The sequence below is a fragment of the Periplaneta americana genome, chromosome 13 (assembly GCF_040183065.1).
Source record: "Periplaneta americana isolate PAMFEO1 chromosome 13, P.americana_PAMFEO1_priV1, whole genome shotgun sequence".
In the NCBI taxonomy this organism is placed as follows: Eukaryota; Metazoa; Arthropoda; class Insecta; order Blattodea; family Blattidae; genus Periplaneta; species Periplaneta americana.
Genome location: NC_091129.1, coordinates 138,616,813 through 138,635,961, shown reverse-complemented (window position 1 = coordinate 138,635,961; position 19,149 = coordinate 138,616,813). Strand labels below are relative to the sequence as shown.

Below are 19,149 nucleotides of genomic sequence, written 5' to 3'. Positions count from 1 at the left end.
GACTTCTTTTCATCGTTAACGTTATTGGCTTGTTGATCATCCTTCTGAAAACGGACATACGCTACTTTTTGTACGACAGCATTATAAAACAATTAATAAAGCAATAACTTCAGATTTGTAATGATGTGTTGTTTTATATTATGGTCTATGAAAAAAAGAGGTTGCTATGACAACAATGACGTAATAGCAAATCGTTTCATAATGTTAACTTCATGATACAAGTTATGCCGTCATAACAGAAGTCATGACGTTTCAGTTGGCGTAATAATATTTTACGGCACTACTGGTACAATAATGTGGCATATTATGCACGATTTTCACCTACGATAAAGACTTTATAATGCTGGAGTACAAAAAAAACTATTTTACTTTTGTTCTCGATTGAAATATAGAATTTAACAGTCGTATACCTGCTTAATAACCTAATTCCTATAAAAAATAAATCCGTGACGCGAGAGCCAAGGACGACTAGCCGACAGCTGACCTTACGTTCATATGCCTCAGCAGAAAGCCATCAGTCAGAAGGCTTGTTCGCCTCGTCTTATTCTGCAGTAATGGCTTTAAAAGGAAATAATCAAATTATATGTATATCTGCCTTTGGAAAAAAATATAATGCTTAGGAAAATACAGCAAAACTACATATATTTCACAGTTTGGCCAATCTCAAGACTGTTCGCGTTAAACGTTTCTGAAGTGAACCTACTTCAAGGCAGGGTATGTGTCGAACAAAATTCTGTAACAGACGTTTTAAGAGGTGTTTGTGTGTCGTTACCAGGGGATTGTGTACGTTTCTGTGATGTCATCTCGTAAATAAAGTTGTTATATTATTTTGGAGTTTTCCAGCCATTTACACAAATGAATGCATAATTTAGTGGGAGTGGAACAAGAGCCAGGCGATGTTTCCTCTATTTAAGTTAGTGCTGTGGCGTTATACAGTCGAAATCAGTGAGTGAAATTACATTGTTAAGAAGATTTATGCTAGAAAATATGCCAAAATCAGGGGCTGAACGAACGAGAGCGGGCGTAAAAGAAAGCATGTAAATGAACCGCCGAAAATTGAGCCAAAACGAAAAAGAGTGGACTGGAACGAGCGCGAGAATGCAGGACAAGGAAAAAGGTATTTTCTAAACTCTCTTCTGTAGTTCAGTTACTAAATGTAAGGACAAAATAAATTGCATGCACGAATATTAAAAAAAAAAAATTATTACATATATACAACTTTTGAGAAGTTTCATTTTTGTCGCGAGGTTACACACTCATTTTTTTAAATTACGCACCTTTCCTCCACATTGGCGCTACTAACCTTGCGGCAGGAGTTTGAACGTTTCTCGTCTTGGTAGTCATAATCGAGATAAACCATTCCAAACATTCGATTATACAGGGACATCATTTTATTTTTACTGCAATTTTTATTGTACCTAAGTTTTTTAATGTACTTCACTCCCACCCCTTCTACTAATGAAGTTCAACCGTCCTCCACACAGATCCAAGACCGCATACACAGTCCTAGTAGCCTTACGGTCATAGTAAACTGTACTTTCCAAAAATATGTTCACGTTTTCCAGTGACGAAAGAGCTTTCATTATTGAATCATTTTCGCACAGGTACTGACGTCCATTTGCCTACGTCACATCCCGGTTTCACCAACCAGCTTCTATTCGCCTCTCTGTAAAGGCTAGTGGCTGGGCTGTCTTAGCTTTTTTCTGAGAACATTAATTTCTCTTAGGAATTGGACGTCTACGTAATATTATACAACTGTTTAAAATAACTTAAATGAAAGGGCCTCGTTAAATAATTAAGTCATGTGATTTCCCCCCTTTGTACGACCTTGCGACGTGACCACTTGGACGGACAGTAGATAGCATGTCTGAGTAATTTTATCTTTTCGGATCGGGCAGAAGTGAAGATTTAATATACAGAACGTAAGGTACTCTTTCATAGAGTAGGTACAGAATTATTTCAACATGAGTTACTAGTATGAAGGACGAAACTGGTAATTGGAATTAGGTACAATCGTCTTTAGTGCGATAATATGCACATTAGAACTGAAATCTGTATCGAAATGAACGGTCATCATTTTCAAAAATGTGTTTAAATATCCATATTATGATTATTTTTCAATTTAACTTCATTCTCTATAGTGTACGCTAATGTCCTGTAGACAGTATAATATACACTGCATAATGAATACGTCCGAATGGATAGCTCAGTTAGTGAGTAAAAACACTCATTGTTAATACCGTACTGTATTTTGATTAAACAAAAACCTAATGAAAATTATCAAACTCAAAATCGCGATATTTCCTAGTTTACGTAAATGGATGAACTACTTTTCTTCCTTCCTATACCTAGTAAAGTGATTTGTTTGTATTTTACGCCAGTATCATCGAACTCCAGTCGTGGAAAGGGGTAGCAAACGGTGTTTCCGGTTCTCAGTCGATCCAAAGGTATAGCCAGGTTAATATTAGAAATGCTAGTAAAAATAAAATGATGTCCCTGTACATGCATCTCTGTTCTCGGGACGGCGGTGGGGAGGGGATTAGAAGTGTCATTAGAAAGAAAAATTTTCAATTTTAAAAAGCACGAAAATAAAACTTCTCAGAACGAAATATCCTATATCCCTCGTTATGGGATTGTCGTACTGATGAAGGCAGATGCCGAACGAGATCCGTGCGCTTCTGCGCAACGCCGTGACCTTGATTACAGGACAGAGAACATGCGGCAATATGCAATAATATTTACATTTCTAAAATTTCGGAAATGCATAACAACAAAAATAATCAAGAAATGATCAGTGTGCAGAAGAAATCACATACAATAATCATCATAATGTTAATTATTACGATAATGATAATGAAGATAATAATGATTATGACGATAATGGTGATAATGATTATGACGATAATGATGGATGATGATAATGTTGATACTAATTATGAAGATAATAAATACGATAATAATGATGATAATGATAATGTTGATACTAATGATCAAATAATAACGATGAAAATAATGATGAAATAAAAGTACTCCTTCTCGGAGCTAGTTTTCTGTCCATTGCAATGAATTTCCAGCGCAAGGTCGCTATTGCACCGTGTAAACTACACAAATGACTTCTGGCTTGCAATACTATCCTTGTACTTCCGTGTACACAGCGATAAGGAAAGTCTGGCGCTACCTCCTTCTGTCATGGTCAGATTAGATATTATGGCAGCTGGAGCAGCAAGTCTTCTATAGGTGCTAGATTGTCCAGTGTGTTTATTGAAGAAAAATAGCAGAAGAAATAGAAAATACCGTAAGCATTGATATAAATTATAATATATATTGTATTATTTATATAATGTAGGACATAAGCTTCATTTATTGTAATAAATATATATATATATATATATATATATATATATATATATATATATATATATATACTAGCCGTGCCCGTGCGCTCCGCTGCACCCGTTAGAAATAAATATAAAGTAATTACATAATTAAAATAGGACATTTGATCCAGGGGACTTTCGTGTTTGATAGAAGGATAAATCGTTTAATATGTTACTTAATTTAAATTGCATCCAAATAATTAAAATGCGATAATTTTGGTCCAGAGACCACTCATTGGTGCAATGACAATTCCTTTAACATGTTTCTAATTTTTATTACATGCAACCATAGTTTAATGAACATTGATATCATTTAGATTTAATGTGTATACTTTATTTTACTTGTTATAGGTTTCCATTGAATTATGGTAATAACTTAATTTTAACCCTTGTTTTCTACGTATTCAGTAAATGGCGTTTGGACCACTATGGTTCTGAACCCTTCAAATAAATTATATTATATAATATTGTATTACATATATTATATTATATTATATTATATTATATTATATTATACTGTATTATATTGTATTATATTATATTATATTATATTATATTATATTATATTATATCAGAAGTTACTGTAATAACGTTATAGCATTATGTCCATCTAGAGAAACTACACTTTCCAATGGTGAAATAATAATTAATTATACAAATCGGTTAATTTAGCTTCCGATATTACTTCATACAAACACAGAAACATTCTCTGTAGAACTACCTTTCATAGCTTTCGATTGTTGCTGTCCAAGGCCCCTTATGGACGAAGTCATTTGTTTTTTATTTCATTATACGGCCTTAGATGGCAGTTATTTTAATTTTAAAACTCATTTATCTCATTAAATATCAGTCCTATCAAAATTTTTCAAGGAATAAAACTTATCGCAAATTATTTTTAAAGAAACTTTTGTTATGTAACATTTTTCACAAAAATCAATAATAAGCGAGATATTTCGATTTATTTAATTCAGGCCCCCTCATAACCCCCCCTTTTTGAATAATGTACTTTGAATGCCATATAGCCTAAAATCTAAGTTACAAGGAACATAATTTATATTCCAATTTTCATCGAAATCCGTTCATCCATTATCGCGTGAAAAGGTAACAAACATACAGACAGACAGACAGACAGACATACAAACAAAAATTTCAAAAAAAGCGATTTTCGATTTCAGGGTGGTTAATTATATATGTTGGGACCAATTATTTTTGGAAAATCGAAAATTACCAGAAAAATTTCGGCTCCAGATTTATTATTAGTATATATATTAGTATATAAAGAGTCGCATATTTTTATAGGTGGTAGTATAGTTCGAAACTAGAAACAAAGTTCCTATAAACATGTGTCCGAAAGAAATATCTGTTGAGATATGGGCCATGCTGTATATCATATTTACGATTTACATCAACACACTCCTAGGTCCGGGCTTTCGGAGCGCTACTGCTCGTTTGACCCACAATGGAAGGGACAATATTTTCTGTGATGCATGCAAATACGGGAGTAGGCGGAGACAGGTACCTGTATGTCGCTCAAGCTAACACGAATCACCCAGCCCTGCACTGACCCGTTGATGATAAATATTACAATAGTTGTGGATTGGAAAGACGGAGGCTGTTCAGTAATCTTTATATCAAATAACGAGTCAAAGTCAGGATAGGAGAAGAAATGTCTGAAGAAAGTGAAATAGGGAGTGGAGTACGATAAGGATGCCATTTATCACCTACCCTATTCAACATCTACTTGGAGGATTTGGTGAAGAACTCTTTTCAGAACATGGGAGGGGTTATATTAGGAGGAAGAACAATAAAGTGAATAAGATTTGCTGATGATATGGCGTTGTTAGCAGAAGAGGAGATGATACTAAGGGATATGCTACTGGAACTAAATGACAGCTGTGAGCAGTATGGGATGAAGATAAATGCAAACATGACGAAGACCATGGTTGTCGGAAGAAAAATAAAGAAGGTGAACTTGCAAATATTAAATGACCCAGTAGAGCAAGTGAAAAGCTTCAAATACTTGGGGTGTACTATAAGCAGTAACATGAGCTGCAGCCAGGAAGTCAAAAGGAGGATAGCAATGGTCAAGGAAGCTTTTAATAATAAAAAAAAAGGAGCATCTCCTGCGGACCTCTGGAAAAAAAAACTAAGGAAGAGACTAGTGAAGCGTTTTGTGTTTCGTGTGGCATTTTATGGGGCAGAAACATGGACATTAAGACGAAGTGAAGGGAAGTGACTAGAAGCATTTGAAATGTAGATATGGAGAAGGATGAAGCGTGTGAAATGGACAGACAGAATAAGAAATGAAGCTGTGTTGGAGAGAATGGGTGAAGAAAGAATGATGCTGCAATTGATCAGGAAGAGGAAAAGGAATTTGTTGAGTCACTGACTGAGAAGAAACTGCCTACTGAAGGATGCACTGGCAGGAATGGTGAACGGGAGAAGAGTTCGGGGCAGAAGAAGATATCAGATGATAGGCGACATTATGGATCATAATATGCGGAAAGCAGAAAATAGGAAAGATTGGAGAAAGCTGGGTCTGCAGTGAAAGACCTGCCCTTGGGCAGAATATATCGTTGGTTTCTTGGTAAAAGTGACCAAGTCACATTGAAGGCTTCCAAGCATTATGAAAATTTAAGACATAATTTTATATTAAAAACTAATAATATAGCACATTTACCTTCAAAATAAATAATTACTAACATCTAAAGAAGTACAGTTATTATTGGATGGATCATTAAAGTTTTAAATGTCTTTTCCCAACAATTTTGCATTTTTGACTTGGTCACTTTTACCAAGAACCCGACGATGTATGTATGTATGTATGTATGTATGTATGCATGTATGTATGTATGTATGTATGTATGTATGTATGTATGTATGTATGTATGTATGTATGTATGAGGTTCATATATAATGTGTAGGAATGGTTCTGACATTGTGAACTGACATAGGCTACAGTATATTTATTTTATTGAACATTTTGTTTTACATTTTCACTTTATTTGTTTTAAGGTCAAAATGGAATAATATTAATTACAATGAACGAGTAAGGCTACACTGTGATTGTCAGTGCTACAAAGTCAAGTAGAACGTTCTTGCGCCAGAGAATCCAGAGCGAATTTGACAGCGACATGTAAACATGTGCTGCAAGATCTTCGTGACAGCTTCTAGCGCTATACAAAAAATTGCAAATAGCGCGATATTCTGGCCATGTGTGTAAACGTCATGTGATATTTCTGTTGCGGCATTAAAAATAGCGCGCTATATAACTAGCATCGTGGACGAGTACCTTAATGATGATAATGATAACCAGGGAGCGAAACTTGTTGCCCGATGAAACAGAGTTGCTGTTTCTTGACTATAGGTACGGGTTTGTTTACTTGCGCGTGAGTAGTCATGGTAAGTGATGGAGAAGGATAGGTAGAGATCGCAGATTTCCGCATGTATGAAGCGTAGAATGAATGTAGTAATTTATAATAATGTAGGGGAGTCGGTAGGCAAAATAATTAACCATTTCAGTTTGGATTTAAAGACTGAAATATAAGAATTATTTAAGCATGTCAGTAAATTAGTGATTCAGAAAACTGAAAAAATAAGAGTTACATGATTCATATTCATTGTTTGTAAATTTAAATGACTTACTCAATCCAGCAAATATTGTGCAGATAAATGTTAATAATGTTAATGCACTCACAGAAAGGGTTAGCCTAAAACAATGAGTTACTTCAAGGATATAAAAAGTACTGGTTGCAGTGTAGCATTTCTCACTTTGAAATAAATAGCTTTGAAACAATCATCCAACACTTCCAATGTTGAAGTTGATGTGATTGAGACATTACGGGCTCTCATGTTGAATTACCCTGAATTTACACCTGCTGTGTTGAAATGTGTCTGGGTTCCTTGTGCATCTGTTGAATAAACTGATATATGAAACCTTTGTCTATCATTATTTTATATCCTAATGCGTAATATAGGGTTATTTTTTCACGTAAAAATCTATGTACAATTTATATGAAATTATTGCGATTATCTTACAATTAACTAGCGATAAAATTCGAAATATAATACTTTATCACGATTTTTTTTTTTCGAAATTAATACGGAATTCTGTGATCTCTAGCTCATGATGTACCGTAACTTACTTGTCGGAGTTGATAAAGCGCCGTAAAAAAAAAAAACAAATTAAAAAAGTTACTCGTCGACTGCAACACAAAACAAGTAAATAGCGAACAACTAAGGCACAGCAGTTCAACGGAGCACGACCCACGCCGCCTTTTATTGTACACAGTAAAGGGACTCTAGAACACAACCTGAAACCACTTGCCTCTCTCCCATCGGGCAACAAGTTTCGCTCCCTGATGATAACAATTATGATACTAATGATGAAATAATAATAATAATAATAATAATAATAATAATAATAATAATAATAATAATAACAATAACAACAACAATAATAATACTAATAATAATAGTAATAATAATAATAATACTGATGATTAAATAATAATGATAATGACAATAATGATGATACTAATGATGAAATAATGATAATAATAATCATAATATAATTATTAGATTTGTAACAACAATAACAATAATTAAAAGAATAATAAGAGTAACATATGTTACTCGTTTATTAGGAATATTCCATTATACAATGATTCTCCTTCAACTCAAACCAATCTCCTTTCGCCAAATGTCCAAATAATAATAACAATCACCATCTATTATTCTCTCTAATTATAATAATGAATTTGTGAAAGAGTCTACTCGATTTCGTAATTTCGCCCTTCCTTTTGCAAAAGTGTTCCCGTTTCACGTTCAGCATTTTATCAGTTGGGAAACAAAAATATCTTATGTCAGAGCCTCTGGTCCTTTGATAACAATATTAATAATAATTATTACATCCGTACACAACGCAATAATTACTCTTGCTGATGAAGATGCCGTTGCATAACAGGACGAAACATTTATTTACGCATTACAATAGCGACAACTTGAAATACAGCTCTTCACGTCACATAAAATATTATTTTCACAAGAGTAGGTACTATCCATGTTGCTTTATAAGGTCCGACTGCCGTTCGTAATCTAGGTGACGTCACGCACCTCGGCTGTCGCCTCGATGCATGCGTAGTCCTCCCTTCACCTTTACTTTAATTCTATCACGATATTCCTCGTGTAAAAATGTTAATACAAATATTATAATGAAATGTATATTTTAATTCAAGTTAAATTAGCAGTTACACATTATCAAAAGTGAAATGATTGTTTTAGAGGCGGAAATTCACAGTAAGTTACCTTCATTTTACAGATACTCTCATACACAGAAGTAGGGTCAGGTACACCTCGGAATATTTTCCGTCCAATATTGTAAATTTGTGCTGTTTTTCGTGAGAATAGGATGAAACAGAAGGCTCAGCACCACAATTGTCACAACCGCTATTACATACAAGTAAACAATTGAAGTTTCAGTTTCCGCCAGAGAAGTATGTACAATGTAAACACAGCCACTGTCATACCCGTGATTGGCTACTAGTCGAAACACTCACACGACGCAGAAAAATATAGTTCCGTATTTGAGAGCCATAACATTGTACTTATTGTAAAAGAAAATTTGAATTTTAGTATGTAAATACGATAAAACATATAATTTGACTCATACGTACAAAGTTATGTAAAAAAAAGTACCTCTATATTTTTTGTTACATACTAATAATTTATCAACAAAGCGGATGAGTACAAAAAGTGATACCAAGGTAGTCTGTTCTTGTAACAAGCTGGTGTCACTTGACATTGAGCTGCTTGTCCGCGAAAGCATGTGATATTTTGGATTCTGCATCTTCATTGAGTGTGGTTAAATACAAGAGAGGAATAAGATGTTAGTCCGACAGCTACTGACCTTACACGAAGTTTTAAATAATTTAATGAGTTATGAAGTATTGTTTCCTAAGGCTAAGCAAACGAATGCAGAGTAATGAGTAACGGGAAATGTTTAACATGAAAGAGAATGTACAGCAGCGGGAGGAATCACGTGACACCAAGCTGCGACCAATCAAATCTCATTTCAGTCACGTGCTATTGTTCAAGTTCTATATTGGCTGTGGGGAAACCAATATTCTGATAAGAAATCTAGGCATTCCGAAATCAATGCCTACCGTTATCTCTTTACGGGTATGATAATATTTGATAACCGAACAGTTATCAGTAACCTTAGTAAATTATTAATTTGTTTTGTAAAATAGATTTTTACTCGTATTATTGAAAAAAGTGACAAGGGATTCATCGAATCCATATAATTGCGTGAAACGTTCGTGATTGTTATTGTGAGCATGGTTCGGATTGTTAAAGTGAGTCACACTAAAATTGATAAACAATGCTGATGAATTCTTCATTCTTGTAATAACACTTATAAAATCACTGAGTAACTGTTAAGTTATTTAAATTAATAAATAACATCTTCACTGTGTTAATAGTTTAAATAATGATGCTATTATACTTGATTGACTAGTTTCGATGTTACTTTCATCATCTGCTGAATCTTACCTAGTTCCAGCGCTGTTTTCTGGTTTCCTGTTATGGTGGGATGTGTTCATGATTGTACTGAAAAGTGTGTGTTCTGAAATTCAATTGTTTAGAATGTGTTGTGGGTGTATTTTTGTGTGTCTATAAATTTGACATTGTTCTAGTCTTTTCTGATATTTTGGTTGAACATGCAGTATTTTCACAATTAACGAGAAGCTACCGGGGCCCAGGAACGGGAACGTGAAAGTTGGCGAACTTTTAACTTTTCCGCTCTCGTTTACTATGACAACCTACTAGATTCATTCTGTTGTCATCAAAAAGCTATTTAGTCGTCGTATGTTTTGTAACAAGGAGGCCGTGACAATTTCTTCTTCACCCATTACTTGTAACTAACCCAGAAATTCAATAGAATCACTTTCAATATAAAATATCAACTGCATCTGACTTATTTCACTTCAATAAGCGTGGTGATGGTTTGAACGAAATTCATGTCCTTCTTCTATTCTACCGAAAAATAGGTACGGAACTCTCCCATTGGCTACCAGAGAAGTAATACGACTAGCGGAAGCGTAAGATAGGTCCCATAATAATTATGATAAGCACAGGAATACTATTTCGTAGCACTTAGTAAAATCAGTCTGATAACCTAGAAAACAAAAGGGAACGACTCCAATTAGCCACGGTAATGTGTATGCCCGTTTTACTATAAATTCGTTCCATGTAAAATACTAATTTTATTCAATTTCTATTGTACTTTTGGTCCAGGGAAAATACTCTACGAAAGCTCGTTTCTTTAAGAATGTTTTCGTAAATGGTATTTTCCCTGGACTGAATATACAATAAAAATGAAGTAAAATTGAGTGTTTTACCATGGAGTTAACTGAAATTCGTCCCTTTCATTTTGTAGGTCATGCGAGTAATTTTTTGAAGTCTAAGAAATAACGTTCTTGTACTTATATATTTTTTTAGTAATTTAATGTCATATGATTTATGGCTGAAATCAGATTTTAATATTTTCAAAGAGTGAATGTCCTCCTATTAATATTCTGTCCATAGCTTCTGATTTGTTTTCAGTTGCCATGAAAACACAGATTTGTTGTTTGACGATTCTATGATATTGTGACATTTATGACACAAATTTTAATATACAAATAATGAATACTTTACGGAAAACAGGTAAGATTAGTGAACAAATATTGAAAATGTAATCCGGACTCTCACAATGGGTAAGCGTCCGTATTTTACCTGAAACATAAGTGTCGTATAAAAATAGAATGAGGTAGGTGGAAATTGGTGTGTCGGAAATTATGGCTTTCTATGAGAAACATTGCCAAGGAACACCTTTAACATGTAATGAGAAGAAAATTATTATACTAGATGTGTTTTATAAGTTGCTGCAAATTACTCTGAAGTCACGATTGATATTATTAGGGGAGTTACAAGTGAATTTGCTGATGTTTCCGCTTCATTTTATTTGTAGCCTACCATTATGCATATAATATACTGTACGAAACATTTAAAAATCAACAATAACTCCTTTAAATGTAGGGTTGCCAATTTCCAAATTCTCTCGTATTTTACCCACATTTTTTCGTCTCCCGTTTCACGTAGGCCTATTTCATCATGTTTTCTCCCGTGTTTATTTATTTTTTTTTTAAATGAGAATGAAATTTGTGAGGAATTCTGTAGGATCAGAGATAATATGTTGAAATGTAAAGCTAATCTTACTGGTAATATTTGCCAGAAGTGGGTGGCCTTTTCTTAATGTAGGAACGAAGGAATTAATGTGCCAAAATTAAAAAGAAAAAAGTGTTGTGTTTTGTAATGGGCGTTTTAAGATCAAATGTCCATACTGAAAGAGTGTTTTCAATGTTGAGTGAACTGATGTAAAAACAGGAGTTCTGCTGAATTTATTAAAGCTGTACGCTCTACCGTATTACAAATTGTTATAAATTTCAACTTACGTTTTTCAAACAAGTGAAAGATGATGTAAAATTTTTGAATGAATACAAAGCAAACGGTAAATATGAATAACGCTATTATGATACTATGAAGGTTGTTCTAATTAAACATTTTTGAGAACAATCTACAATGACAAATTCTCATTAATATTCAACCTGTTCTGTAAAGAGTTTTTTAATATTATATAAAAGTTTCTGAATGAATACAAAGCAAGTGATAAGTATTAATAGTGCTATGAGGTTTATTTTAAATTACTTTTGTGTACAGTTTTATACAACATCCTTCTAAAGTTAAAAGATATCGATAATACCATGATTGGTATCGTTTTTGCAATCATTTCCAAAATCTCCCTTATTTTCATTTTGAAATCCTGGCAACCTTATTTCAATGACCCAAATGTTAATGTCATTCAAACTTTCTGCTACGATTCTGTGGTACGAAACACCGCTCCTAGCTGTTAGCGAACGAATGTAAAGGCGCACCTTGAGTAACTACAGTGCTCTTATTTTAAGAGGAAACTGGATTACAGCGGAACGTATACTTAATTTTCCAATCGATTACTTCATACACAACCAACAGCCATACAAACGTTCCGATACAATTCTTAGAAGCAATTACAGTAACTGCAACCGTGATCTGGGCTGCAACTAAAGGCTGGTTCACAATAAACCGGGAACGAGAATCAGAATGAATACGAGAAGCAGAGGACGTGAATATGAACATTTTTGATTCACAATAAACCGAGAACGTAGACGACTATGCATATCGATATGCATGTCAATAACGATATGTAAAGTCGATATTACGCATTCTGATGTTATTTGTGTATAATTGACCAATGACGTTCTCTTATGAGTACAAGGCAGCCAACATAAACACAGGTTAACCAACTTCGAAATTTCAACTGAAACATTTCATTAGGTACGGTACTATAAATATGCCCATGCATCTTTATTATCACAAACTATTTTAAATCTACCATAACGTAAAATAGAGAAGAAACATTTGTAATAGAACAAAAATGAACACAACAGTAGTTATTGAATTGAAGCATGAATATGTAGTGTGTAATACAACCAATACAGTAATAAAATATGATTCGCTTCCGATCGGTGTTCAAAGATGCAGCTATTGAAAGACACGTATTCTCCTTCATTTTCTCATCTTTATACGAGGCGCGCCGCTTATCGTAAACGTGAGGATTTTCCTCAACACTCAATATTAGAATGTCATCAAATAAAACTAGCTCCGTGACGCACAGCACAGAAAAAATAATGCATAGGTTATGTCACGGTCTTCTTGCTACAAAATATACGACGACAAAATAGCTTTTAGATGGCAATAGAATGAATCTAATGGGCTGTGATCGGAAACGTGAAAGCCAAAGTTGAAACTTGGCCAACTCTCCGTTCCCGATCCCGGCCTCCGGCAAGCTTTTCATTAATTGTGAATGCTCACATTTAAATGTACACATTTTAACAATTTTGCCGTTTTCGTTTTCATTCCGATTCTCGTTTCCGGTTTATTGTGAACCGGCCTTTAACTGCTGAACTGGCTTCCCACGCTGCGGTTGGGAGAGCAGGAAGTCGGCCGCGACGGAATGATACGAAGTTTCCTCGTAAAACGAGACCACTGTATCAGGTGCTCCTAGAGAACATTATCAATAATATTAGGCTACATTGCTTACAATTAAACATAACGTTACATATTCCAGGGATGACGTCGGCCATGATTGTGATTTTGGGAGAACTGTTGTAGCCTGAGACTGACGTAATGCAACAATGAACATGTTATAATAAATTCACAAAGGTAAAATGAAAGTCTTCGGAAAATCTGTATGCATTCAATTAAAATATAATTCCATATAAAAGTATGGTCAGTTATTATTGACTGTTAGCTGATTTATTGTTGTCTCGATTGCAGACGCCAGTTGCCCACATCCTTGCAGTAAATGCAGCATGGAGCAACTGGACATTGGAGACGAGCAGCTGAGCATCCAGCAGGGGAAGAAATGGCCGCAGTATATCGCTGCACTTACCGGTACGTAAATCAACACACGAAAGCTTAAATTACCTTCCGTGTGGTCTTCCCTCTAATTGTTTACCGGTGATCAATCCAAGGACAGTCTTCTGGAAAAATTAATCCCACCGGAGATAACTGCAAAAGACTACGACAAAATGTTCATATTCTTCTTGTAAGGACCAATAATCTCTATGTCACTGATATAATTTAAATGTAACGTGCATCCATTTGAATATTTGTATCTTGTGCACTAGCAGAAATTTTATGCATAGTATTATCTGCTGAAATACTCCAACGTAACATCGTACTCTAAGGCATCAAACTCAAGCTTGTGTTACGGAATGAGCGCAGGTCCGATTCCTCATGAGGAAGGAATTTTCTCATGAAATTCGGCCAGTGTATGTGACCGGTGCTCACCTAGCATCGTTTGGGGAGCAGCGAAATCCGGTTTCGAAAACCAGCTATGACGGCTGGGATCATCGTGCTGCAAATCTGGCTTTCGGGTAAAGCTCCCTGTGAAGCAGACTTGAATAATTTCAAGGGAAAAATTGTTCCGGGGGCGGATATCGATCCCAGACCCTTCGCTTAGCGCACGAATACTCTACCAACTGAGCTACTCAGGAACTACACCCGACACCATCCAAATTTTTCCCTTTATATCCACACAACTCAAGTGGGCTGACAAGGCGCCAGAAAGCCAACTTTGAGTGCACACAAACTTTGTGTGACTTAAATTGTGGTTTTCTGTTAACGTACCTACAGTGACGTACATATTATGCAAATCTGGCTTTCAGGTAAAGCTCCCTGTGAAGCAGACTTGAATAATAATAAATTTCAATAGTTTGTGTGTCACAAAATATAAATTTTAGTTCAACTAGAAATAGGTAAGAGCTACGGCATAGGGGTCAACCCTCGTATATGAGAAGTAATCGGCAACTCATCGTTTTAAATTACGAAATATTTTTAAATGTTCAGTTCGTTGAATTCAGCTTATACTGTATTTGGAATTTTGCAGCCACCCTCGGGGGGATGTACTCGGGGTCCGTGATGGGCTGGAGTTCTCCGGCCCTGCCGTATCTCCAAGCCCCTCTTGTAGAAGACATCGCGAACCTCACGCTCAACGTCTCGCTCCACGGCGGCGCCGGCGTCTCCGACAACCAGGCGGCCTGGATCGGTTCGTTAGCGCCGCTGGGGGCCTTGTTCGGAGCCGTGCCTGCCGGGTACCTGTCGGAAGTCATGGGCCGCAAGATGTTGTTGCTGCTGCTATGTCTGCCCTCAGTCATCGGCTGGATTCTCATCATCGTCTCACAGCAGGCTGTAAGTGCTATGCAAACCCTATAATATCCTTCCTTGCTTGTGTAACTTCCTCTATCCTAACGTAAACAAAGCGTTTTCATGCCGTTTCGCAGCAAGCAGCAATGGTGCTTGACGGAATTTCAGCTAACAACTGGAGCTGGGCATAGTATCCGTGTTCAATTAATACCTGTGTCAAAGATGACGCTTTCCTTAGAAGAGATAAGTTAAGAGTTTATTTATAATATCTTCTCAGATGCCGCTCCAAGCACAAGGAGTGGTAACACATGTCTGCCAATGATACGATAGGCTAGCATTTTTAACTGAGAAACCGATATCAATTCCACGTGGTGTACTTAACAATGTTGTCATATTTCGATTTGATTAATTACGACAGAAAATGTTAGTAATCTTAATGATGAGAATATAAAAATATAAGGACTGTGACGTACCTCATTACCAAGCACAGAAGTTATAGGTTTTAAGAAATTAAAATTAGGTTTTCCAATTCATGTTTTAGGATTTTAAATCTTATGTTTAGAAATTTATATGATTATATGGGAAAAAAATAAAAATAAACACCATATTGTTAATATATTACAACGGCTTGGTACATATTGCCACTCTTTGGGACATTTTAAGTCCTAACCTACGAATTAGGTATTTTTAGGTCATATTACATTTAAGAATGTTACTTTTTGCTATATAAAACGAACAAGAAAAACAATATTTCGAGAGTAACGAGATACAAAATTGATTCGAACCTAAGAATTCGGGGCTTGCTCATTACTATTACATAGTCTAATTTTACAGCAAATTAACTGGACGTTCCTCTTTCTTCGCAAACCGATCAAATAGGTCACAACATACTGAATAACTGCTACTAGAAGAAGCTAGAGACAAATCTGCATTTGTTTCTAAACTCTCGATATATTTAAAATACTGTATAAATAAATACATCTCGTAACACAAAAGAATAAAATAACAAGAACACCCGCAAACAAGAAAAAATCTAACAACATAAATGAAAACTTTTACGCAGGGAGAGAAAACTAACACGTGACTCAATTTTCTAAAACCAAGAAGAGAGAAAGAGAGAGAGCTTCCCAATGCAGCCGTGACTATAAGCAGTACAGTTGTCAGCGGTGGGTAGGACGTCTCCAAATCGGCTCCCCTCGCGCGTTCTATCAAGTTTAAACACTCTTCTAACCAGCTATCTTATTGGTTGAACTGCTGTTGTCATGGTTACCGGGGAGCAGCGTCATGTAGCCGACTCCTTTCTCCCGCTCTCGCATAGACACTGCAGGCTGCTAGATGTCGACTATACAGGTTACAGCGCTATCTATTATTTTTCAGTACGAATTATTTGTACTATCTACAGTATAGCGAGCGGTCGACTTTACGTAACTTACATCTTAGTCGTAGTGAATAGTAAAATTAATATAAAAGGAAAAATGATCTTAATTCAGCTGAAATTATTACCGCCATATTGTGTTCTGGTAAAATATTAGGGGAGGCACGGCCTCCCTTGCCTCCCCTGAAAATCCGCCGCTGCCTATTTGTTACATTGAAAAATAGATGTCGCTGGTATCGTTCGATCAGTTACCTAGTTCTTGGATTACATTCTGTGCGATTTTTGCTATGATATAACAGAGGTAACTAAAAACGAAAATTTCTAGTTACCTAGTTCTTGCATTCAGGTGACGATATGACGTAAACTGTGATATGTTCATACAGTTCTCTTTCTTGGCACGGGAAAAACTCTGTTTTAAATCGCCTTTTTATTTTGTATTCCTGATACTGGAAGATCTTTCTTCATCCGGCACTGAAGAGTAACCCTGCTCTAAGCATGAATACGTTTTTCTGTTTCAGGTTGCCTACATCTATGCAGGCCGATTTATTGGAGGATTCGCTATCGGAGGCATAACAGTCGTGTCGCCGCTGTACTGCGAGGAGATCGCAGAAGATAACATCCGTGGAGCTCTAGGAGTTTATCTTGACCTTATGGTAACCGTTGGCATCCTATGGGCTTACGCGATCGGCGCCTACGATCAGTATTTCTGGTTATCGGTATCATCCTGTACTCTGCCAGTAATATATGCAGCAACATTCATCTGGATGCCCGAATCTCCTGTTTTTCTGCTCTCAAAGGGTAGACTCACTCAGGCCAAGCAAAGTCTTCACTGGCTGAGAGGTGCCGATTACATCCCGGACTACGACGTGCAGCCTGAGATAAGCCTCATCAGAAGACTTCTTCGCGATTCTGCCAAGATTCCAGTCGACTCCAGTGAACAACAGAGTTGTAGTATAAAGAGCATTTCACATTCATTTTCTTGGAGTTCACCGACTGCCAAGGCGCTTAAGATTGTGTTCGGTTTGATGTTCTTCCAGCAAATGAGTGGCATCAACGCTGTGGTGTTCTACACTGTTGACATCTTCCAGAAGGCTGGAGGAACTTGGTCGCCCGAGGTTGCCACAATTATTGTTGGCGTAGTTCAAGTGCTAGCCACATTCTTCCCGTTGCTCATAGTGGAGGTTATAGGACGACGTTTTCTGCTGTTACTCTCGATCTCCGCGATGGCTGTGTGCCTCGGTGGACTGTCTCTATATTCGTATCTACAGCAATCCCAGGCACATAATGGCCATGAGTATGCAGGCTTCATACCTGTGATATTGGTAGCCATGTATATTATTTTATTCTCTATCGGATTTGGGCCTTTACCGTGGTTCATGATGGCTGAACTATTGCCTCCTGAAGCCAAGGGATGGGCTAGTTCCATGTCAGTGTGCCTCAATTGGTCTTTGGTATTTGCAGTAACGAATGCTTTCCCGAATATGATGAGGGACATAGGTCCTGTTGGGACATACGGCACACTGGCCATTCTGTGCGTCTTGGGAACATTTTTTGTAGCCTTTGCAGTGCCTGAAACTCGAGGGAAGTCGCGAGAGGAGATTCAAAACTACCTCAGAGGAAAACACGTAGTTGAAACTTTTTCAAGCTAACATTTCTTAGAAGTAGGTATTGTATTTGAATATATTTAGTGCACTAATTTCAATTTTATAGGCGCAATGCTCTTTCAATCTATGGCGGCTAAGAGGGTTGTTATGAAAATATTCCGAGATACTCAATATACTGTGTCGTGTTACGAGATCAGGCTGAATCTCACATTTCACAGTTGAACTATTGTAACGAAAGATCTCGACTACAGTAGTATTATTATTATTGCATTTAAAATTTTTCAGATTCCCTGGCAAAAAAAATCCGTAAACATTGCTCATAATGAATTATTAATTTCTTATATTTCTGATAATTAAATAATAGAGATATTTTAAATTATGGGGACCATTCATTACTGAATAGTGGATTAAAATATACATCTGGCACAAAAATGAATTAATAATGAAGTTAATTTTAATCGTAGTAACAAAATATGATAGGACGATAGTAACTAGAAATGTAATTTATTGTCTTCAAAGTACTGGAATTAACAGAACTCAACTAAAAAGTATTATTATTGGATTATTTTCTAGATGTAACGAAAGAAAAGGTTTCCACTCCTGAAAAACAACATCTGCTTAATCTTCGGAATATATGCATTACTCTATGCAGATATGGTTATTTTTCGCAACAATGAAAATATACTTACACCAAAACAAGTATACTTACTTATTTTTGTTTTTCATTTTCAATTAAATGGTTAACATCGAGAATTAAACACAAAATCGAAATTTATATATTTATGCAATATCGATGAGAGAAAGACAATTTTTCGTACTTTGAAATATTACAGACAATATTTGTATGGCATATGAGCCTGGTTTCACTGAAGGATATAAGTTTTTCCTATACTCGCTCTCACAACATTTCTGATAAAATTGAGACGTGGAATGTTTACAGATGTTTCTAGCGACACAATTTAATTTCCCAAAATATGTGTAACCAACAGTGTCGATGTTGAACAAC

At 35.9% G+C, this 19,149-nt stretch overlaps 1 protein-coding gene across 1 annotated transcript in view; it reads left to right on the top strand.

The window, feature by feature from the left end:
• The first annotated feature begins 495 nt into the window (after positions 1-495).
• The window catches only part of LOC138711656 (uncharacterized), a 63,728-nt gene continuing 45,074 nt past the window's right edge, over positions 496-19,149 (top strand). Inside the window, exons 1-4 of the mRNA XM_069842788.1 lie at positions 496-1,117; positions 13,794-13,910; positions 14,908-15,209; positions 17,058-18,186. Of these exons, the coding sequence (XP_069698889.1) occupies positions 1,042-1,117; positions 13,794-13,910; positions 14,908-15,209; positions 17,058-18,186 (1,624 nt within the window). The 5' untranslated portion in view covers positions 496-1,041. The remainder of the gene's footprint in view (positions 1,118-13,793; positions 13,911-14,907; positions 15,210-17,057; positions 18,187-19,149) is intronic.